Source organism: Mauremys reevesii, linkage group 2 (assembly GCF_016161935.1).
Source record: "Mauremys reevesii isolate NIE-2019 linkage group 2, ASM1616193v1, whole genome shotgun sequence".
In the NCBI taxonomy this organism is placed as follows: Eukaryota; Metazoa; Chordata; order Testudines; family Geoemydidae; genus Mauremys; species Mauremys reevesii.
Genome location: NC_052624.1, coordinates 173,610,509 through 173,635,542, shown reverse-complemented (window position 1 = coordinate 173,635,542; position 25,034 = coordinate 173,610,509). Strand labels below are relative to the sequence as shown.

The 25,034-nt window shown below is 45.3% G+C and overlaps 1 protein-coding gene across 1 annotated transcript in view; it reads left to right on the top strand.

Annotated features, from left to right (window-relative positions):
• Nucleotides 1-17,833: 17,833 nt before the first annotated feature.
• BLOC1S5 (biogenesis of lysosomal organelles complex 1 subunit 5) overlaps nt 17,834-25,034 on the top strand; it is a 33,060-nt gene continuing 25,859 nt past the window's right edge. The window contains exons 1-2 of the mRNA XM_039526368.1: nt 17,834-18,155; nt 19,985-20,067. Coding sequence (XP_039382302.1) covers nt 18,053-18,155; nt 19,985-20,067 — 186 coding nt within the window. The 5' untranslated portion in view covers nt 17,834-18,052. The remainder of the gene's footprint in view (nt 18,156-19,984; nt 20,068-25,034) is intronic.

Genomic DNA, 25,034 nt, shown 5'->3' with positions numbered 1-25,034 from the left:
GATCAGCATTGTATGTGACTAACATTGTTGCAAGCATCACAAAGCATTTTGGGGAGGGTCAAAGGTGTGTGAGTGCGGAGTGGAAGTTTTCTCAACAGATACGAGAGGCTGAGAGGGGAGGGAGAAAGAAGAGAGCAGAGAACGAATCAATTCAACACTCCAGCTAGCTGAATCCGAAGATAAGAGCTGGCCCCAGCCAGCTCAAGGACACAGCTCACAGCCAAGGCTTGGCTGCGAGACAAGAAAGACGGGGGCTTGAACACTTTCCAAGCAGCTGTGAGAAAGAAGAATCCTATTGCCCAGACCTGCAAACCAGCAAGGCCAACTAAAGAAAATAACTAGCAAAGTGTGAAAACACAGACAGGACGACAAAAGCGGGGCGCAGAGCCGGGCGTCCCTGGAGCCAGTGTGTTTTGGGAAGCCAAGGAGGCCACAGCAAGCCGATTGGGATTGGAAAGAGCACCAGGCATAGAGGGCCCTGGATGACAACACCCCAAAGGAACCCAGGACTTAAAAACCATCCCGAGAGCTGGAGCAATTCGGAGAACACAGTGGATTCTTGGACAACCTGGGCCCAGGACAGCACTCCCCATCCACCGCCCCCCCCCACTCCCTGCCCTTCTTCTGACATTACACCTAGACTAGGCCAGTCTGGGTCGTACATGGTCTGAGTATGAAAGTGGGTTAGAGCTTGGGGCATTAACACTTTCTTCCTTCCTTTGAGTGCTGTGGAAGCATTTCCAGCACTCTCCACTGTTGTTTTATTATTTTATCAATAAAGCTTTAAAATTCAGATGTGTGGTGTGCCTCGTCATCTCCTCCCCAAAAAGATCCTGTGGTCCCAGCCTGATCAACTATGGGCCCAGGCAGATTGGTAACTAAAATCTGTCACACTGTGCTTGAGGAAGGAGGGCACAAGAGACATAACAGGTAGGCAGGAGAAAAGGTGAGAGGGAATAACAGAAAGCAGCAGGAGCTGCAGGGAGAGAGAGAGGAGGAGGAGCCTCTTATGTACCTATCTAGCACCCCCAGGAGCCTGGACTGATTAACACCAGCTTCTCAGGGAGCTTCCTGTTTCCTGCCGCTTCCCTGAACCCACTTGAGGAGAACAGGCAGTCAACTGAAGTAGTAGGAGCCAGTTAGGCCCTTAAAACGCTGATATCTTCCCTCACTCCGGCCCTGCTGCCAGCCTGCTTATTTGTCCCCTTCAACTGAGTGTTGAGCCACTATAGCTGGCATAGATCAGCAGTCATGAGTGAAAGAAGAAAATGCCCCTCTGGGACAGCATTCAGAAAAAGAAAGAAAGCAAAGGAAGCTTTTCTATTTAAGCAGGAAGGAGCTCTCCTGAAATACATAGACACAAATGTTCACTATCAGCCTTCCGGTCCCAGTGAGGATGTGAGTGGTGAGGAGATACCTGATCTTCCAGTTAGTCAGAGTGCAGGTGACCTGGCAGCTACTGCAGCACCCATATCTCCATCTCAATGGATGTAACCATGCACACTCCTGAAGAAAAGTGTAGACCAGAGAAGAGTGTGGTGGAGGCACAAGAAACAGCTGCTGCTGAGTTTTGTTCCTTAAGTCTAGATGATCCAGGACTGTGGACCCACTTGAGCTGTAGCCTGAGGGACTTCCTTGTACTGCATGGGCCACGGCAAGTGAAAAACTTCATGTTCCCCAAAGACAATGAAAATAGAAGTTTCCATCCAACACATTACTGGCGTGAAATCCCCAATGGTGACAAAGTAGAGAGGCCATGGCTTATGTACTCAAAAACCCAGAATGCTGCATACTGTTTTTGTTGCAAACTCTTCCAGTCTAATGTTCCAGCCACATTGGGTTCTACAGGAACAAAGGACTGGAAAAGTCTGACTAGAAATCTGGCATGCCATGAGAAGGCAGCAAATCATCAGAGAACATTCCATAGGTGGAAAGAGCTAGAGAAGAGACTAAGCTTAAAGGCCACTGTAACATGGCGGGACTCACCCCTGCGGCGCCTCCTGTCAGTCGTCCTGGGAATTAGCTCTTCGACCCAGGAGCACCCTCTGCAGGCCGGTGTCCCGCTTGCCACTGGGCCCAAGTCCCTCCTGGACCCCGGTGCCCCTTTCAGGCCAGGGTGCCGCTCCCTGGCAGTACCCCCACAGATCTGGGTCTCCCCTCCCCAGGGAACCCCTACCCTCTATCCCCACCTCACCTCAGTCTTTGGCTACTGACAGTCACTATCTAGCCCCCGTTCACTGGGGCGGACTGCAGTATAATTGCCACTAATCACTGGCAAGGAGGGTTTTGGACTTGCTGTCTCTGCCTGCCCTGGGCTGCGCTCTACAACCCCAGTACCTTCTTTGGCCTTTAACAAGGCCTGCAGCCTGGTGGGGTTTCTAGGCCGGGCTCCCCAGCTCCTCTGGCCTTCCTGCTCCAGTCTTGGTACCCTATCAGCTTCCAGGCAGCCAGGCCCTTCCCTCTCTACCGCTAGATAGAGACTCTGTTTCTGGCTTCTGGCCCCAGCCCTCTTATAAGGGCCAGCTGGGCCCTCATTAAGCCAGCTTTGGCCTGGTTGGGGCGTGGCCCCCATCTGAGGCTTCTTTCCCCAATCAGCCTCGCTTTTTCTTCCCTGCCACAGCCCTCTCCCCGGGCTGTTTTAAGCCTTTTAAGGCAAGAGCAGGTGACCACCCCACTGTCACCACCATAGATGATCAGCATCAAGAGAAGATTGCATCAGTCTCTTTACTGGCAAAATGTTCTGAGAAGGCTCATTACCATTGTGAGAATGCTTGCTACCCAAAACCTAGCACTGCATGGCACTTCAGATCAGTTGTATGTGCCAAACAATGGAAACTTCCTTAAAATTGTGGAGCTGATGGCTGAGTTTGATGCTGTACTCCAGGAGCATCTAAGAAAAGTCACCACTACAAGAAATGTACATACACCACTATCTTGGAAAAACAATTCAAAATGAGATCATACAGTTACTGGCAACAAAAGTCAAACAGAAGATTGTGGCAGATCTGAAGTCAGCAAGATATTACTCGGTTATTCTGGACTGCACACCTGACATGAGCTATACAGAACAAATGACTTTAATGGTGCGTTTTGTAACAACAACAGAACCTAGTGAAAATGTCCCTACAATGGTGACTGTCAGAGAGCATTTTCTAGAATTTATTGACATTGATGATACTACAGGAGCTAGTATGACAAATGTGCTTCTTAAAAAGTTGGAAGATACGGGAATTGCGATAGCTAACATGAGAGGTCAGGGCTACGATAATGGTGCCAACATGAGAGGAAAGAACAGAGGAGTGCAGACATGGATCCAAGAGTTAAACCCTTGAGCTTTTTTTGTCCCATGCAGTTCTCATTCATTGAACTTGGTGGTCAGTGATGCAGCATCAGCTTCTAGTGAGGCTGCTGAATTTTTTAATGTAATTCAAAGCATCTATGTATTTTTCTCTGCATCAACTCATCGATGGCAAATTTTGAAGCAACATCTGGGAACATCCTTTCTGACACTGAAACCACTGAGTGCCACACGATGGGAAAGTTGAGTGGAGGCGATAAAGCCTATCAAACACCAAATTGGGAAGATAGATGATGCCATAGTTGCCATTATGGAGGATAATGCTATGACAGGAACTGTTTGTGGGAGAACAGTGGCAGAGGGAAATGTAATCACCAGAAACATACATAACTTCAAATTTCTGTGTGGCTTAGTGTTGTGGCATGACATACTGTTTGAAATAAATGTTGTAAGCAAGAGACTCCAAGGTGTTGACCTTGATATATCTGGAGCAATGGAACAACTGGACAAAGCAAAGTCAGACCTACAGTCTTATCGGTCAGATGAGGGATTTCAAAACATTCTGAAGAGTGCACAGAAGTTGGCAGAGGAACTTAGCACTGAAGCTATTTTCCCACCTATTCAATAATACAAGAGTCACCAAGGAAGAAGACATTTTAATTACAAGGCATGGGATAGAGACCCCAAGCAACAATTCAAAGTCGAATTCTTTAACCAGGTGCTAGATTGTGCAATACAGTCAGTTGAAGAACGTTTCATGCAGCTCAAGGAAAACAGCAGTATATTTGGGATGTTGTATGATATTCCCAAACTCCTCACTATACCTAAAGAAGACGTACACCAGCAATGCAGGGCACTAGAGACAATGTTGACACATGATGACATGCGCGACATTGATGCGAGTGATTTAGGTGATGAACTGAAAGCCCTTTCAAGATACATTTCAGCGGTATCAACTCCAAAGGCTGTTCTGGAATATATGTGCACAAATAAGATGACCACCCTCTTTCCAAATGCTTTTGTTGCTCTGTGCATACTTCTACCACTTCCTGTAATAGTTGTCAGTGAAGAATGCAGCTTCTCCAAGCTGAAGTTAATAAAAACACATCTACGCTCCACAATGCCACAGGAGAGGCTGGTCGGCCTTGCAACCATCTCAATAGAGCATGAGCTGGCCCAGACTGTGGACCTTCAGCAGGAAGCAGTTCAAATCTTTGCAACCAAGAAGGCACAGAAAGCACCACTTTGATTATTCAAACAGATAAAAATGCCAGTGTTTACTATGCAGACAAGAAAAGTTCATTTGCTGTTCTGGCGTTTGAAAGTTAAGTATTACTTAACATTTTTGAACAAGGCATTTTAAGTTGTTAGCTCTCCTTTATTGGAGTAGGTAGCAGAGCAGTACCATGAGAGGAGTAGAACAGGAAGAAGGCAGAATTGAGACCTTTCAAAGTTTTGGCCCAAGCGAGGAGGTATGGGGGCATCATTTGAGCTCCCCGCTTCAGGTGCCAAAATGTTGTGGGCGGCCCTGTGTACTTCTGATTCCCAGTGGACCAAAATCAGGCTGATGATCACCACTTTCAGACAAAGTTGAAATTGGTGACCAGATACGCCATTGGTATATTGGAAATACATAATTATATACAATTTACTTGCTTAGTCTTTACATGTAATTTAATTTTTGCATGGGTAGTCAGACCAGTCTCAAAACTGGGAGTCTCAAAACCTCTGAGTGAGGAGTTTCTTCATTCCAAACTACAGGACAAACCAAATTAAATATGTGACTATGTAATGTATGTAGGGAAGTAAAGAAGAGACTTGAGGAGATGAGTGGAAAGGAGAGATGTAAGAGGATGGAGGACCCCACATAATTATTAAACCAGTCTAGGTTTTTTTTTCCAGGAAACAGCATCATATAACAATCATGACCACATTCATGGTTGCGACCCCCCACACAGCCACAATGGTCATCAACAAGAATCAAAATATGAGTCCTTTGGCACCAAAGCATGAGCTAAGAAGAACTCAGTTGCTGTGTGTAAATAATAAGCTGTCATAGTCACTGGGGCAGCAACTAGAGGGGCACATAATCTCAACATTAAGTCACACTAGTAGTATAACATGCTCACTTTTCATGATTTCCTTCCTTCTTCATCATTCTCCATTTTCTTTCTGTCGTGGTCCCACCAGCCACCACATATGTCCCAATTGTATGCACAGAAACTAGTTTGCATAGATTTCTCTTCTGGTTAACTAAAAAGAAGTTTATCCCACTGTCCACTTAAGCAAGTTACCGAAAAAGCTGTAGTGAAGATGCTACCTGCGCCAATCGGAGGGCTTCTAATATCAGCATAGGTACTCCACCTCCCCAAGAGCCAGTAGCTATGTCAATGGGGGAGTTCTCCCATCAATCTAGAGCTGTCTACACTGGGGATTAGATTGGTTTAACTGTGTCATGCAGGAGTGTGGATTTTTCACATCTCTGAGTGATGAAGCTATACCCACCTAATTTCCTCGTGTAGACCTGGCCTCTGAAAGGAACAACACGCACAAAAGGGGCATGTAGGGAGAGGGTTCTGGAACTGGATCACTCCCCCTTGTCTTTGTTGAAAGGGTCTGATCCCCACAGCTGCGAATTGCAAAAAAAGAAGGCAAGTAACTCACAAGAGTGTTAGCAGAGAGAACTACCAGAGAAAGTTGGAGGTAGACCCATAGATAATAATGATTGATAGGAATATCTACAGATGCATCAAAGACTTCACCTAGGACAGCCATTCCAGTTCGAAGGGGTCAAGTTATGACTCTACCTATACAGGTCTCTGGGACCACTAGCATCTTTTCTCTCCCCTGTGCTTTCCAGCTTCCTGCAGCTGAATTATAGTTATCTGCTGCATGGATGTGCTAGTGGGAGAAGGGGGCTTGCTGTGCCCTTCCCACAACTACATTTTCACTAGTGTGGCCATAAATTGTTCTTATATGTGTGTGTACGTAAACTACATACGTACGTAAATGTGTGCTATTTTATTGATACTGTTAAAATGAGACATAATCTGTTCACTTTCCCTTCTACTTTTCCATTTAATCATTTATTTATTTTAAACTCAGGTATATTTCATGGTCTTTATTGACAATATAAAAGTTGTGCAGATGTGCCTGTTTAATGGATTAGTACACTTGTCTTTTGCCCCCAAAGACCAATATTTCTTCTTAGCATCCATGTTTAGCTCATCTTACTGCTGTCTGTTACTGGAGATCTAAGTTTCATATTCTCCATACATCTGAACACACTTCTATGTATTAAACAATCTTCATTTTATTCTTAATTTATTGAAACTGAATTATACTCCTTGCCCTTTTTTGAGCTCAGGGTGAATTTTATTGCAAAAGCAATGGATGTAATGTTGCCATCATATATTTCTTGGCTGAACAAAGCTTTTGGATCCACACAGGGGCTTCATGTCTTGTGTACTGGATTTATAACACTGGGGGGCCCACCTCTAGGGTAATAAATAGGGATATCATAGATAGCAAAGAGAATTTGATTGTGCAGTAATAATTACTTGTTGCTTCTGTGCTCACATTCCTGCAGACTTTGCCTTTATTTCATGTACTGGTAGTGACTATAATAATTCCTTTTATTGCAGAACACAGCCAGGCTCATCTTTTACTGGGCAGGGAGGAGGGAGGTTAGTATTTTTTTATTGTTGTTACATCTTAAGGATTCCCCTTTCCCTTCCCACATTACCTTGGCCCCTTTAGGACGATTTTGATCTATTAAACTTTCCCTTCTCTATTGGAAGAACTAATCCTTTTTAGCGTTTCCAGCCTGGTGATCTAATTTGACAGCTCTTCGGTGATGTCTATTCCACTTCAAAGAGGCAGGTAGCCTAAGGCTAGCCAGCTGTATTGTGGATTCTGCAGATTTGGCTTGCTGTTCCTGCTGGGTGTCATCTGTCTTCTTAGTCTTGCGGTGGATAATTTTTGTCCTCCCTAACATCATCTGCCTGAGCAGTTTCTGCCTGGCAGGCCTGTCTGTCCAGGTTGAGCATCAAATACAGTAGCCATACGGCTAATCTGACAAGGCACTACTCCAAACAGTACAGCCCCAGGCCTGCTTTGACCAGGATCAGCATCACGGCCCACAAACTTCCAACTATCATGACTGCAGTCTCAGTCTTCCATCACAGATGCAGCCCATGGACTTATTCTGCTCACATAAAGTATGTCCCCCCATCTCCTTCTCTTAAGGGATGTCATTTCAATTCCTTGTATCTCAGGAGAAGTCTGCCTCAACAGGTTTGGGTTTCCCTGCCTGTTGCCAGCATTTGACTTGGACACCGCCACTTGGATGAAACAATCCTTTAGTGCATTATTATTGCTAGACAGCCTGTGGGAAAGATGACAGGATTCAGCATGTTAATCTGAATATTTTGCAATCCAGAATGCTGCTAACACTAATAGCAAATGGCACAATGATCCCTAAAAGAGAAAGCGGGTTCTATTGCAAGGCAAAAATGACAGAGTTTGTTTAGTAAATCTTCCAAAAAATACATGATGACTACATATGTTGATTTTCATGCTCCAAGCCATAGATATTTCCATATTTTTAAGACTTGATGACTGTTTCTTATAAACTGACAGGTAAGGGCTCCGCAAATATTGCCTTTTTATAATAATCACCTTCTTCAGCCTCCCTTAATTTTTTTTAATATGCTTTGTTAATAAGTTAGACAAGGCTGTGTGAGCAAGGAGGGAGGGGGAACATGGAGCAGCAAATAAAGCATTTATTTAAAGGTAAGAAAAAAGCAAAACAAAGAACAGGGATAATTTCAGGATACTAGCTCTGAAGACTTAGGCACTTACCTGTCACAATGTTTGCCCTTGGTTCAGTCCTATAACACAGAACCTGACATTGTTCATGATACAAAAATTCTGTCCTAGAAATGAAGTGATTCTAAACTCTTGCTCTTTCAACAACAGGATTTTCCCATTAGCAAATAAGGGGAAAGCTGAATTCTAATGCTTGGAGGCAAGGAGGGGTAGAATTTGCCTGGGACACACAGGGTACATTTACACTGAAAACAAAAAAAACCCCAAAACTTTGGGGAAGCGAATCTCTGAGCCTGGGTCAACTGACTTGGGCTCATGGGGCAGTGTAGATATTCCTGTTCAGGCTGGCCGCTGGCCCCAGGCTTTGAAACTGGGGGAGAGGAGAGGGTCTCAGAGCCTGGCTCCAGACTGAGCAAGAACGTCAACCCCACTATTTTTAGCCCAGTAGTATGAGCCCGAGTCACTTGACCTGGACTCTGAGACTTGCTGCCCTGGGGAGATGTAAAGAATGTGGAACCTTGAGAGGACTGCTGCTAGGGTTCAGCAGGGAGAAAATCAGTTGAGCAGCTTTGTCCATTATCAGTAGAATAAATAGAATATCCTGTAGATGTTAATAATGCAGTCACAATAATAATGTAATCAGTTAATGATTGTAATGTGCTTTGGGATCTTTGGATGAAAGTGCAAAGTAGCAGTAGGTATTATTACTTGTGAAACCCCTGTAACTTCCTAGGACTTTAGGTGATTAGAGATTTTTTGCTTACAATATTTTATCTCTGGCAAGAATAATCTGGCAATAGCCTTTGGCATATAATATTTATGGAACATGCAATACTCAGAGAATAAAGAACAACATTTTTAAATTGCACATTATACGAGAACTTTTAAATTACACATATTATAGGTGAGCACCACCTATCCTGAAGGTTGCCCGACCTTTCCAGTTATAAGACCTTGTTTTTAGATGCTTATCACCTTGCCAAACTTTAACCATTCTGAATGAAACTTCCCATGCTGTTAATTGTCAACTGTATATATCATGATGCATACACTCAAGGTGGCTGAATTAAGGTTGTACAGGCAACCTTAATTCTGGCATCTAGCTTTTGAGAGCTTGACTTTGCAACCATAACAATCTCTGAATGATTGTCCATATGCACATTCCATTTGTAGTGCAGCCCACGCTTATAAATTCAGTCTTTTAGCCAGCAATGTCTGTGGCAACCACACATGCACCTTGAGTTTACTTGTTTCCTCTACAAGGGCATAAAAGGGCAGAGCGGACTAACTACCATTCAGTTCCTCTCACTGCCTCCTGGCTTCAAGATGGAGCTGCTTGCTATCCATTGTTCAACAAACTGCTGGCTCTTTCTTCAATTTGTAAATAGAACAGTTAGTTGTTGCCCACTGACATTTTGTTAATTTTTATTAGAAATGGGTTTAATTTTACCAGAAATAGCTATTTGTTTCTGGTATTAGGATGACTTCTTCAAAATCCCCTGATGAGCACTTAAAATGTTTGTTTTGATTGGGACAGTAGCACATCCCTGGAAAATGTGCCATTTGAAAGTCCTCACTCATCTGATCCACAAAATAGGGAAGCTCAGCTCCAAATCTACTTAATGCACAAATCAATGAGACCAGCTTTGGGTGCTGAGTCAGCTTTAGATCCTAAAAATGCTAATACCAGGGCTGTAACTTCCCAGGCCTCTGCAGGATCATCTCCTGCTTCAAAATCTGACAGGTCAACAAGAAACTGTCTGCAAGAGAGACACAGAGCAGGGGAGATTCCAGAGTAGGTCCCTGACTATGATTTCCTTGAAGACAAGGGTGACTTCTGCACACCATTGTGAGACTTCAAGATCTAGTATGGTTACTTCTGAAGCTTGACCTCAGCATGGTACCAAAGTTTAGGTACAACAGTGGTACTATTTACTGTTTTCTTTCATCAGAGACTGATCAACTCCCACCCCAAAACCAGGCAACATTTCCACAGGAAAAGACTGATTGCCTCTGCTGCTTGTTCTTTGCAATCTACATCTGTACCAAAACACTCATTTTGATGGGACAGTCGAGATGTCAAGGCATTTCCAGGGATTCAGAAACCCCAACCCTTCCTTTTAGGGCTCATTTGACTTTCTTCAGGCACACATCATCTTCCAGTGGTCCTCCCTCCTCAAACCATTGTGTTATGGACACAATTACTGTGGGATATTCTATCCAGTATAACACTGTGCCAAATCCCACCTCCATTCCCCAAGCCTCTTCAAGGCAAATACTTCCTGATCCCAAAAAGAAAGGAGGATGGGAGCCCACCTTGGACTTAAGGCACAACACCTTCATGCACAGGCTGAAGTTCAGGATGGTCCTGCTAGCATCCATAATTCCCTATCTGGATCCCAGGGGCTGGTTTGCCTATCTCAACCTTCAAGGATGGATGCCTAACTCTTGGGGTAGAGAGCTCACATGGACTGTCTACAGCAGGGGTGGGCAAACTTTTTGGCCTGAGGGCCACATCAGGTTTCAGAAATTGTATGGAGGGCCGGCTAGGGGAGACTGTGGCCTGCCCCCGTCCCCTATCTGACCCCCCCTGCTTCTCGCCCCAATGCCCCCCCCAGACTCCTGCCCCATCCACCCCCCTCGCTCCCTGTCCTCTGACAACCCCAGAATTCCCGCCCCTGACTGCCCCCGCCCCCCCCCCCATTCACCCCCCCTCCTTCCTGACTGACTCCGGGATCCCTGCCCCATTCAACCCATTCCCCACCCTCTGACCACCCCAACCCCTATCCACACCCCTGCCCCCCTGACCACTACCTCAAACTACTCTGCCCTCTATCCAACCCCCCCTGCTCCCTGCCGCGCTGCCCGGCTGGAGCCAGCCACACCACTGCACAGCACAGAGCACTGGGTCAGGCCAAGTTCTGCACCTGCGCTGCCCCAGGAGCTCACAGCCCTGCCACCCAGAGCATTGTGCCAGCGGCACAGTGAGTGGAGGCTGCGGGGGTGGGGGGGAAAAGCAGGGGAGGGGCTGGGGGCTAGCCTTCCAGGCCAGGAGCTTGGGGTCTGGGCAGGAGGGTCCCGCAGGCTGGAAGTGGTCCGCAGGCCATAGTTTGCCCACCTCTGGTCTACAGGCTCAGGATTTTTGGACCACATGGGAAGCACAGATGCACATCGCTCTGCTAGACATCAGGGCAGTGCTCAGAGCTTGCAAGTCCTTTCTCCATCACATCCAGAGCAATCTGTCCAAATAACGATGGACAAAACACCACCCTGATTTATATCAACAAATGGGGGAGGGAAAGGTGCAAGGAACATTCAGGTTATGGAATTGGTGCATCAGGCACCAGATCTCCCTCTCAGCAGTACCCTTACTTGGCCTGCAGAAAAGCTAGACAAACTGAGAAGGCTGTTCTCGAATCATGAGTTGGAGATCAAACACAGGATTTCAGGATTTCTTTTCAGATTAGGGCCATCCTCTTCTGCCTATTCACAACTCACCAGTGTCAGGTCGTTTATCTGAGAGGCTCTCAGATGCCACACTATCATGCCTTTTTAATCTCTTGGTTGGGAGGCCCTGACCTATGCTTACTCACCAGTCTTAATGATTCCAAGAGTGATGCGCAAGATAACTAATACTGATAGCTCCAAAGAGGCCAAGACAGTTCTGGTTCCTCAATATTCTGAACTTTTCAGTGTGCCAGTCAAAGACTTAGCCTCCACTTCCAGAACTGCTTTCACAGTGAGAAGGAAAGATCCTTCATCCAGATCTGAAGTCTTTTCATCTCATGGTTTGGCAGCTGGATGGATGTTAAACTTTTAGAGAGGTCCTGCTCATCTCCTATATGAAATATTGTATTAAACAGTAGGAAAGATTCTTCAAGACGGACGTTTCCTGGTGAAATGGACAAGGTTTTCTTCCTGGTGTCTCCAGAGGTCTTTGAATCCACAAGAAACTTCTGTGCCTGATATTTTGGAATACCTACTTGATTTGAAACATTAAAACCTGTTGCTTAGCTCAGTCCTGGTTTGACTGCTATTTCTGCACACCATCCTCCAGGGGATGGACAGTTTTTTCTCATCCAACTGTAGTAAGATTTTTGAAGAGTCTTATTGTGGTGTTACCACCAGATAGAGAACTGATCTCTCCATGGGACCTCAATTTAGTGTCTTCTGCTCTAATGGGTCCACCCTTTGGATGGATGGCAACATGTTCATTATTACATCTGTGTATGAAAACTCATTTTTAGTCACCTTTCTAGATAGAGTGTTTCTTAGGAACATCCTAAATTCCTACTGAAGTTTGTCACAGACTTACATCTGAATCAGCAGCTTCACCTGCCTATATTTTCCCATAACCCACATGCTTCTAAAGCAAAGGCTTTGCTTCATACATTAGATGTCAGATGTGCTTTGGCATTTTATTTGCAAATAACAAAACCTTTATGATCTTCACCCAGATGTTTCATCTCCATTGGAGAGAGGATAAAAAGTGAATCCCTCTCATCTCAGAGATTGTCCAGATGGATATCTGACTGTGTGAGGACCTCTTATGAAGTGGCTAAAATGGACCCTCGTGCTTCTCTCAAGGTTCACTCCATCAGAGCTTAGGCAGCCTTGTCAACATTATTGAGAAATGTTTCTGTTGCAGACATATGTAAAGCAGCTACCAGGGATCTATTCACACATTTATGAAGCATTACAATATCAGTGAAACCTGCAGATCAGATGGTGTGTTTGGAAAGGTGGTTACAATCTCTAATTTCTTAAGACTCCAAGCTCCCATCTTGATTACATTGGTTCACTGACTGGGAGTCACCGTAACTGGAATGTGCATGGAGAATCACTTGAAGGAGAAAGGAAAGTTACTTACTTGTACAGTAACTTGAGTTCTTTGAGATGTTATGCATATGCACATTCCACAACTTGCCCTCTATCCTCTTTATCTCAGTCCTATACCACCAACCAAGATTCTACAGTGGAAAGGAAACTGAGTGGTGGTTGGCCCACTCTACCTTTTTATGCCTTTGGTGTGGGGCATGAGGACACTCAGTGCTCATACACAGCTGGCCAAAAGACTCTTGAACTCAGAGTCATGGGGCACACATGATCTGTGAATGGAATGTGCGTGAAGTAAACTTCCTTTCTTTTAATGTACTTTGCAGTGTGTAATATCTCAGAGTAGTTTTTGAAGATTTGAACTTTTATTTCATCTTTTTTCACTGTCAAAAATTGTTTAAAGGGGTTGTAATGGAAGGGGGGGAAATGGGCCTAAAATAATACTATTATATTTGTTACCTTTTTGCCAGGCAGAGAGGGTGTTATTTGTGAAGCCGCAAATTAATCTTCTAATGAGGGAACATGAAACCATTATGCTTCACCCCTCTGCTACTGTAACGGTAGCTGCTACAGCTACTTTGGGAGATCTCTGGTGTTTCTAGTACGAGTGCTGCTGCTGCTCTGGTATTGTTATGGGCCAGCTCTTTAGAATATTGTATTTAGTTATTATTTTAACGTACTGTATGGTGTTTTATCTGGTGCAAATAATAACAATGTATTATTAATTGTTATTATTATTATTATTTATTTGTACTGCAGTAGTACATAAAAGCCCAAGTAGGGATTTGGGCCAATTCTACTAGCCACTGTACACACATGCAAAAAAGACAGTCTTTGCAAAAGTTAACAAGATGCAAGTTGAATTAAATGTGAAAAAGTTTATTGAAAATAATATCACACTGATAGTCTCAAATTGCTTTAAAATACCACAGTTGGAGACCTTTTCCTTTTGTTGCTTATTAAATGTCACCCACTTTATATATATATATATATATATGCCAGGGGTGCGCAAACTACATCCAGCTCCTCAGACCTTTTAATCTGGGCCTTGAACTCCAGCCGGGGAGCGGGGTCGGGGACTTGCCCCATTCCGTGCGGCTCCCAGAAGCAGCGGCATGTCCCCCCTCTGCTCCTACTCGTAGGGGCAGCCAGGGGGCTACGAATGCTGCCCCCACCCCAACCGCCGGCTATTCAGCTCACATTGGCTGGGAACCATGGCCAAAGGGAGCTGCAGGAGCGGCGCCTGCGGACATGTCAGCGCGCAGAGCTGCCTGGCCACGCCTCTGCGTAAGAGCCGGAAGGGGGGGGACATGCCGCTGCTTGAGGTAAGCACTGCCCAGAGCCTGCACCCCTGACCTCCTCATCCCTGGCCCCAGCCCAGAGCCCGCACCCCCAGTCCAGAGCCCATAGCCGCTCCCACACCCCAACCCCCTGCCTCAGCCCGGAGCCCCCTCCTGCATCCTGAACTCATCCCTGGCCCCACCCCAGAGCCCGCACCCCCAGCCAGAGCCCTCACCCCCTCCCAGATCCCAACCCCCTGCCCCAGCCTGGAGCCCCCTCCTGCACACTGAACTCATTTCTGGCCCCACCCCAGAGCCCGCACCCCCAGCCACAGCCCTTACCCCTTCCCACACCCCAACCCCCAATTTCATGAGCATTCATGGCCCGCCATACAATTTCCATACCCAGAAGTGGCCCTCAGGCCCAAAAGTTTGCCCACCTCTGAGATATGCTTTCTGTTTTGTTAGACCATGCATCTACTTGTTTTTCACTATGAATGTTTCTGGAAAAATACTTCACATTGTGTGAAGAGATGCTGTTATCAAGACATTTTGAGATTCTATACTTAATTCTCTCACGCTGTGAAATTCCCTATTCAGTACTCCTCATCAAATTTACTCAGTTTACAGGTTAATTGACTGTTTCTCTTAATTCCAGCCCTGAAAATGTAGCCTGCAATCTGAAAATATAGTTATTCTTTCTGCATAAGATGTTATCATATGGTAGAGTTAGTATTATTGGCTATTTTCTGTACATTTGACCATTGTTATCTGTGAGGATCACAGAGCGGAACGGGGGTGATGTGCAGACTGTACCTCTCCCAAGAAACTGGCAGCTCACCAAAGAGTAGCATCGCAGAATTAAAGGGTGTTCTTCATTCCTTTAGCAATTTAGGCAATGGATATGGCATTGTAAAAAGGGGAAATTAGGACTTCTTATAAAGGGATGTATGTAAAAACCCTGTGAACCTCACGTAGACAAGTAACCATATATCATATCCATTTTCATTCACTTTTTGCCTGGAAGGTGAATGAACAGAAGATTTATGTTTGAAAAAATATCAAAGTATGAATTTTGAAAATAGCTGGTATACAAACCTCCTAGGCTGTCTTTCTAGTAAACTAACATAGAAAGGGACAGTCAGAAGAAAAATGGAAGCAAACAAATTCATTAAACAAAGAGGAGTCACGGGATAGGGGAGCTCAGTGCCATAGAATCACAATTGTGGGGGTGTTTACTCTCCATGGCTCTGCTAAATCCCAGATGGTGACACTAATTATCATAGCACCATTGAGAGCTGCTCGCCTAATGTACAGACCATGGACCATGCAACTCAGGAGACCTAGATTCTATTCCTGGCTTTGCCACTTGCCTGCTGGGTGAGTCACTTTGCCTCTCTGTACCTCAGTTTCCCTATTTGTAAAATAAGGATAATGATACTGACCTCCATTGTAAAGCTCTTTGAGACGTACTAATGACAAATGTTTTATAAGAGGTAAGTATTCTTATGTTTGTTTATTGTTGGAAGACAATACATAGAGAACCTATCAGCTGATTTATCTACACTTCCTCTTACAGAGGCAGGAAAAACAGACATATTTCTGACTACTTCTCAGAATAACTTCCTGAACCAGGACTCCTTCCCAAATAAGAGAAAGTTCAACCAGTTGAGGGATGTTGGTGAGTGGCACACCCATGGCACTGTAGCACAAATCCAGTCAGCACAATATTAATTATTTTAGTTTCCTGATCTTCAGAAAGATGTATCAAAGTGCAAGGCTCAGAAGCTTTACACTTGTTTCCCCGAATGACCCAATCAAAAATTTGATGAGCATCCTTCTATCCCATTTCATATATGATGAAAATTGTCCCATTTTTCCTTTTAAAAAAACTACTCTTACATATGATTTTACATTAAGGTATTTCATTACAATAATCCAGACTACTGCAACAGAGGCTATTTACTAAACAGCACAATACAAAAAACCCTATACATTATGTACTTTTTTTTAAAACTCTGGCAGGGCCTGATAAAGGTCCATTTGTAATGCATAGGCACAAGAAGGCAGAGTTAAGGTTGCTGTGGGGAACTGTACTCTGAATTTCCTCATTTTGGTATGATTTTCGGTGGCACTGTTTAAATTTCAAGCTGCAGCCACCCAGCTGTTGTATAGAAAACCCGTTTTGCACTCTAGTTGGTCGGTCTGTGCCGCTGTCCTGAGCAGGTGAGTGAACTAGTCTGGGGTGAGAAAGCCTTGCCAGGAGGAGCAGCTGTGTCACCTCCCGGCCAGCTTGGGACGGGGCTGCCCCGCGGCGGGACGCTGCTGTGACCCGGGGAGAACCAGGCTGGGGGCTGCAGCCGCCGCTCAGAGGACCCCCGGGGGATGCAGCGAGGGCGGGGCCTACGCGATGTGCGCGTGGCAGACAGGGCCCAGTGTAGCCGCTGGGCTGCTGCCACCGTCACAGTAGCGGGGGCGTGTACTCTCCGCGGCTCTGCCGAATCCAACAGGGCGGTCACGGTTGCCATGGCGGCAGCGCGAGTCATTCACCCTAACGAAGGGCTGAGCAACTGTTTAGTAATGAAGGTGGGGCATGGACAGATTCCATTACCGGGATCGGGGGAGGGAGGTGCGACAGGAAGAGTTTGGGCATCACTGCTATAGTTTATTTCGATAAATGGTGGATGATAAATACCTTTGTACTGGTGTGACTGCATCCTCACAGGGAGGCTAAATTGGAGTTTGTACCAATGTCAAGGCCGTTGTACTATTGGGTTATCTGGGAGAGGGGGCGGGCGGAAGCCCGCCCCATGCTAACGGATCCCCCCCCCCCAGCCTAAGGGGAGGATCCACAGGGCCACGGAAACCCACTAAGTGCGGGGGACAACTAATAAAAGAACAGGGACAGGAGTGAGGTCAAAGGGTCATAAGGAGGGAGCCTGATGGGGACACCGAGCAGAGAACCCCGGACAGCGCCCACTGCTCCTCGAAGGCGTCAAGGGAGCCAGCGGACGCCGCCCAGAGGAACTCCGCCCGGAGACGTGAGCGGACGAGGGACCGGAAACAAGCCCCACAGTCGCAGGAGTCTCTGTCGGCCAGCTAAACAGTTGCTCAGCAGAGGAGCTTGGACTGGGGACTGAACTGGGGATAGAGGTAGAGCTGGCCTGGGGGTGGAGAGGGAATGAAGGCAGGACTTGGGGTGGAGCAGGCGGTGGAGTTGAGCTGTGGCTGGAGCCAGAGCAGGGCTGGGTGGCGCTCCCTCCCCATCCCCCACGAGGGCTGGCCTAGGCTCTGCCACATGCCCCCCCAAACATTTCTCCGCACCCTCCAGGGAGGTGCGCCCCACAGTTCCCTTTCTCATTCTCTCTTTTGTACCCTCTTTTAAATGGATGTGAGAGGCGACAGAGGGACTGGAGCAGGGTGGTGAGCAATGCCATGAAGGAAGGAAACTTCTGTGAACAGCTGTAGTATAGAAAGCCATGTGATGGCTTTCATTTTTGCACAAATATTGTTTGTTAAAGAGATACTAACAATTTGAAATCTAGCCACTTAAAAAACCCCCCTAACGAAGGGCGGCCTGGGTTTAAGTTCTGAGGCCAGAGTTCGGCGCAGCCCCGTGACGTCATACCGAGGCGTTGTGAAGGAGGCGGAAGCTAAGAACCAAAGCGGGCTGCGAAGAGCTACGTAACACCGCCGGAACGCCCCAGCGCGGGCCCCGCGCTCCTGCCGAGCCCTCTATGCGCGGCGCGCGCCTGCGGTAGCTCGGTGGCCGCCGCCCCGCTGCGGCCGGAGCTGGAAGTGCGGCACCATGAGCAGCGGCCCCGGCACCCCGGGGAAAGCTGCGGGATCCCCGCTCCCCGCCGGCAGGAAACGGGACTCGGGGGGGCCGCCGGCCCTCCCCGTTATCAAGGGTAAGGAGGGGGCCTGGCCCCGCCCCTGCTGTCTGTCTCCGCCGGTCTGTGCCCCCCGCCCGGGCCCGCGCCCGCTGAGCGCCGCGCAACGGCCGCTGGGCAAGCGCGAGGGGCGGTGTCCGAGCCCCGCCCCCCCGGGTAGCGCCTCGGACACTGGCGGCGCGAGAGCCGCTCCCTCCCCTGTAGCATAATTCGCCCCGGGAGCTTGTGGCGCGAGGCTGCGAGCTCGAGGGAAGGGTCGGAGGCGTGGGGCTAAAGCGCACCCGTGATGGCATTGCAGAGGGGGGGAGGTGCACGTATTTAACAGCCATCTCCATACTCGAGTTTCAAGCCAGAAAGCCCCTGCTAATCGCCTGGTGTTAGGCAGAAACTTCCCCTATGGACAAGTCATTGCCTAACTTCACTACAGCGTTTCTTGTACCTTCCTCTGAATTAGCTCATACTTGATTGGTGGCCATCCAGTCCTGTAGCCTGCCTCTGACAGCAGTGTCATCTGGGACGGCAGTTTTTATTATTTCATTTTTTTTATAACACTTGTTTTCTATCTCTTCCTCCTGGTGTCACTCTCCACTTCCGAGGTTGTCCTGTCAAGGATAGCATCGTTAATCACTGAGTGGCATTGCTGCCTTTTAATTTTCTTTGTATCTTCTGCAGCTCAAATGCTAACGATTCATAGACCTACATCTTGCATAGTAGCAAAACCTCTGTGATGGATGGCCTGATCTGTGTCTGATCTCACCTTCGTGCCTTTTCTTGCATTGCTTTCACCACCTAAAAGGACGTTCTGTTTCTGTGTAGTAAGGCCCACATTTTCAGATTTAGGTGTCTGAGTTTAAACCCCTTAATAGTCATTCTGATCTTCAGAGGTGCTGGAAGATCACATTTGCTTTGAGTAAGTCAATGGAAATCTTGGGAGCTCTACACATTGGAAAATCGAGCCACTTATTTAGACCCCTAACTTTAAGCACCAATATCTTCAATATTTTGATTTAGGGATTCTTGCTCCTCTCCTTTCAATTTCTCCTTGGAAGCCACATCTTTTTGCCTTCCTCTACCATGCTGTCCACTGTTCAGATATTTTTAAATAGAAATTGAAGCAGGGCAAAAATCAGAACTTACAAGAATCATTCAGTGATACTATTTAACATTTTACCATACACTCTGTATTTGTTGCACACTTTGTCCATCTTTTCCATTTTCTCAAACATGAAATAATCTACATTTGTGGGAAGTTTTTGTAGGTGAGTTCCATCAACTGCTGAATCTAAGCTTTCATTTAAGAAAAATATATTTGTAGGCATTATAGTTGCAAAGAAAACTTTCCAGACTAGTTCTAAACTGATATAGTACAGTCTTCTAGAGTTGTGGATGTTCTTCCACTGATGCTTACAGCTTTCCCAAACTGTTGCGGAGTGGAAACTGACAAGAATTAAGTTAGTTTCACTCTACTCTGCTTCTTGTCAATTATATGGAGCAGCAAAGGCAAATACTGCAGCTGTCCTTTGGGGATGAGGCCTCCAATAGTGGGTGATAAGTGGGGGAATGGAACCCCCTCATGTTCTCTCGTAGCAGCCAGGAAAGTCTGGCAGAATATTCTTTTTTTGTGGCGTTTGTTTTAAGATGGTGGGTTTGTTGAATTAGCTAGGAAAGCCATCTGATACTATCATAGCATTAGTTGAAATTTTGTATTAGCTTGCTTGTCCATTGGATAATGGTGTCTTTTAACTTTTCCTCCTTTTGAAATATTCAGTGCTTCACTGTGTTGTTTTTTACCTAGTATGGATTGTGTCTTTAGAAAATTAAAACTTTGGATTTCATTACTCTTCTAGACATTGGAGAAATTCATTCCCGACTGCTGGATCACAGGCCAGTTATTCAAGGAGAAATACGTTACTTTATTAAAGAATTTGAAGTAAGTATTTGTTTTAAAAGAGAAGATCTAGTATAATTATAAAACTTCATTTAGCATGCTTTTATATTACCAGTGGCCTGTTATATATACTGAGATTTGAAACAGGTTTTTAGCACCTTCTTAGAGAATCTTGTTTGACATGCATTTCCTGCCCAGAATAGATGTATACTACTTCTTCGAGTGATGTCCCTATGGGTGCCCCACTTGTAGGTGCGGCAGCAGCCCCTGCACCTGGGATCAGCGATATGCATGTGCAGTTTGACAGGCACTGCTGATGAATATCTCTCCGCTCTCACACTGTGAGCGGGACATATAGAGAGAGCTGTGCGGTCCAGCTGCCCCCAGTTCCTTCTCTCCCGCCTTTGGTCTTGGATGGAATCTGCAGCCGAGCCCACTTTTCCTGTTCCCTCAGTAGATAGTGCCTTATCTGTTAGTTGTAGTTAGTATTTTCTCCTCGTTCTCCTTTCTTCTATCTTAAAAAGAAAATTTTTGTTTTTGTTTTTTAAATTTACCTTTACAATTATTTCATAGCTTAGTTTTTTCTTTTCCCTGCTTCGTGCCTTCCAGACCGAGAAGCTGTTTTCCCCTCACCATTATGCCTAAATCCCCTGGGTTTAAGAGGTATGTCTCTTGTGGGCCACCTTGCTGGTAATGGATGACTATTTGCAGAGTATTCACTGTCTGGGAGAAGGACACATCCCACAAAATTGTTCCCACTGTCACGGCCTGACAGCCAGAGCCAGAAAAGACCGGGACATTGGGTTAAAATTTCTCCTCATGGGGAAATTATGACCTGCATTGGATCTGGGCCCAGACTCTCCTCCTGTGAGGCCCTCACGCTCTGCCAGGTTGTCTGCCAATCCTCATTCCCCGCATCCCTTGAAGAGAAAGTAATCTCTTTCTTGCTAGGACTAAAAGAAATGGACTCCCTCCTCAAACTTTGAGGCACAGCCTGTCAGAACACAATCCCCTGTGAGGTCAGTTGCCTCAACGTCGTATGACAGGAGACATAGCTCCAAGGCCTGTCCAAGTTTCTCTGGTAGTGATACGAAGAAATTGTCCAAAGACCGTTACTGGGCAGACCTACGGTCTCAGCCCTGTTTCTCAGCTCTGACCGACTTCAGGAGCTACAGCACTGACAAAACCGCCGGCACTGGCGTTCTTTTCAACACCAGCCAATTCCTCAGCACCGGCCACATTGACACTGACCAAATCTCTTGTTCCATCTACTGTATTTGTTGCTATATAAAGAACAAAATAACTTAATTTTCCAGACACCTGCAAATGTACAAGTGTATTATAGGGTATTATAGGTGAAGTAGAAATATTTTATTTTTTATTTGGAATTATTGGTATTATTTGGATACGCTGGCACTTATCACCAATGCATCTTGGTCACTCTATATCAATACAAGCAATCAATTAAAAATTATCAAAATATAACAACTGCTCGTTTACAAACACGCACATTTACTGTTATTACAAAGGTCTCTCAAAAGCTTTGGCTGGAGTATAGTGCAGTAATCTAGTCTAATGTTACAAAGTCACTGATGTGGATGAATCATCAGAGGAATGGTTGCAGCCTCCTGGTTGGCTGTAGATGGAAAGGCTCTGTATTGCAGCAAATATCTGAGACTTCAGGAGAGCAGTGGATCCATACTGACTCTGAATGCTGTAAATGAAGAACTTTTTTTAAGATCCAGAAAGTGTGTAGTAAATATATACAGTACTATCACATTTATCTGAATCTCCTGGGGGACATACGAAACTTTTGGATATCTGGGCATTCAGATAAATAGAAGTACTATTTTGAGCCTGATTCTAGCTGTAGGCTGGGAGGCAGTAAACAGCTGGGAATGGCAGTCTGAAAAGTCACTTGGGCTTTGCTTTACCCTCAGTGGTGATTGCAACATCAGTGACATCCCCACCACACTTTTTACTAGGAAGGGCCATGACCCAGGCTGCGAGGCTCTGTGATGGAAGAGGAACACTGACTCGAGATGCAGCTGTGGATACAGCTGGTTACAGGGGCTGTGCTTTGAACTGGACACAATTTTGTGTCATGGAACCACTCTGTGAGTGGATACATTGTTATACTGGTGTAGCATGAATTACACATCATGTTTTCTATAAACCAGAAGGATATGTATATCTATCCTTAAAAATGTATTGCTTGTGATTGATAGGGATACATGGGGGACGTGGATTCGGATAACTAGGATTTTTGGATAAAGGGAATTCAGATAACTGGAAGTGTAGTGTAGCTGTTTAAAAAATGTGATTAGTTCTTCTTTCTCCTCTGTCAGCCCCCCTCTCCCACCCCCCACCTCCCAAAAGTTTTTGAGAGAGTTGGTGAGTGAATCAGTGAGTTTTCCTTGATAGTTTGTGCTCATAACTCCCAAACAAACTGAAAGTAATCAAATTGTGTTTGGCACATAAAGGGCTATTCTCTTAATGTGTGCATCTACTTTTGTGTGCTGATTAGATCCGCCTAGTTATTCGTTTGGTCTAATGGCTATTTAAAAATATCTTTGCACTGTTTATATAACTGTGCTATGTTTAACCTATGCATAACACCTCATGCTGTGGTCTTACTGGATCTCAAGCTAAACAGGGTCTGACTGGGTCATTAGTTCAATGGGAGAATGTATTGCTAGATAAGATGCAGTATATGACAACCTCAATTCATAGCATAATTTTATGGGGATCATTATGAGAACTGAGGTGTTGAGCCTTAAAAATAACATGAGCATTTGTGGATATAAGTGCTGCAAGATCTTTCAATATTGATGAAGGTGTTAGCCCAGGTATCCTGGCAGAAGTCCAACTTGGTTAACTGCTTCTGTACACATACTAAACTTACCCTGCAGTTTTCAAAGAGTACAGTATTCTTTACTTCCAATCCTACTCTGTTGTATAGGTGCTGGTGATTGTTTTTAAACAGCTACTAGCTTCATTGGTGGGTGATATTATCTTGGTTATACTAAGACTTATTTTGCAAATGAATCTTTCTGGGAGGACCTCTGCACCTGGTGGGGCTATGTGCCTGTGTGGAGCCCCACTGGTGTCAGTGGAGCTCTCCATGAGTGCAGGGGTCTGTCTGTATGGAGCAGTTTGCAGGTTCAGTGCATGTATATATTTATGAATCTTTCATCATGAAGGATTCCTGACATGCTTTACAGAGGTATCGTGTGTGGAAACTGGTACAGAGCCTACTTGCATTATGATATTCTAACCAGTGCTTTTAGTCATAATTTGACTGGCCATCAAATTTATCTCCATTTTTAAAAAGAAAATGTGTTTTGAAGTAATTTAGTTGTTAGTGTTCTATGATGGAAATGTACTTGTTACTTTCTGTGGATGGTTCGATTTTTAAAAACAAATCCAGCCTTAATATATTGTTTGTTTGTTTATTTGTTTTATGGATGTCAATGTAATTAACTTCTTGCAAAATACACTGTTGTTCATCTTTTATATTTTACAAAAGGTAAGAGAACAGTTAAAGAATGATGACTTGTATCCAACTAAGAACAAGGTTGATACATTGTTGAAGGAGAAAATGTTTGCCAACTCAATTTTGAATGAGTGAAAAATAATTGCCACAAGATGGCAGCAAAAGTAAATAGTATTCTGTATTTCTAAAAGATTAATTCTAAGAATAATTGTTTTCACACATCTAGATTTTGAAGGAAAAGAGTATGGCATTGAAAGGGTAAGATCAACATTGGATTAGGTTGATATAATATGAAGACTTTTTTAAAATATTTTTGCTCAATTTTTCCTTTTACGAACATTGTTTAATACAATAATGAAGTTGTCAAGCTGTCTAAAGTAGCTCAAAAGCATAAGTGCCACCTTCAGGGGAGACTGTCAAGGATCAGGGCACAAACCCTAAACTGGTTGTATATGTTCTATAATTAGATTTCTCCAGCCAGTTAACAAGTGTGAACTCCTTATGCACTATAACAGCCTTAACATAGAGTAACAGACAGTCCCCTTTGGCAGTCCAGTCTATCTTGCCACCCACGCAAGCCTGCCTTTGTGATAGATGGTCCCTTACACCAAAAATCCCAACTGATTCCCAGTCCCAAAGGACCAGTCACTTTTCCCAGGTCAGCTGAACTTCAGATCTCAAATCAAAGACAAGGTTTGTAGACAACCTTATAATATTAACTAAAGATGTATTGAAAAAGAAATATGAGTTATTTTATTTTACTTCTGGGGGAATTCTACGCCAAAAAAATTAAAAATTCTGTGCATGATATTTTAAAATTCTGCAAATTTTGTGTGTCAAAATAACACTACATAATCATGCCAGTTACAATTATTTTGGTAATTTATTTCAAAATACCTGTCAGCAAGTATGTCTGTAACAATACAGACACACACAAATTCCGTCAGGAGTAGAGAATTAAAACAAACCCCTATGACAACCCAGTTCCTGTTTCTCTATCCCCTCCGAGCCCAGCTGGGGGACCAGACACCCACATCCCCTTCTCCCCAAACCAAGCTATGGGGGCACCCAAACCCAGATACCCGCGCACGCACCTAGAGCCCAACTACAGGGCTTCCCCTTGCCCAGATACCTGCAGCCCTTCCCCCCAGAGCCCAGGGATCCAGAGGGAGAAACAGCCTGATACTCAGTCCCACGTTTGTGTGGCGTTTCCTGCGCACCGCCATCTCCTTCCCTCAGGGCGTGTGGGAACTGTAGCTGCCAGGAACCCTCTAGCTCTCTCCCCTGGCAGTGTCTTCTGTGTGCAAGCTGGGCCCGGCGCTGGGCTGTGCCGGGCCCAGTGGCTCTTAGTGATGACCAGCAGCACTGCAGACCATTTCTGTGGGGGGAAAAGAAATTCTGTGTGCACAACATTTTCTGCAAAATTCTGCATTGCGCAGTGGTGCATAATTCCCCCAGGAGTATTATTTAAACAGTTAACGCAGGTAAACATACACACAAATGAGATACAGTT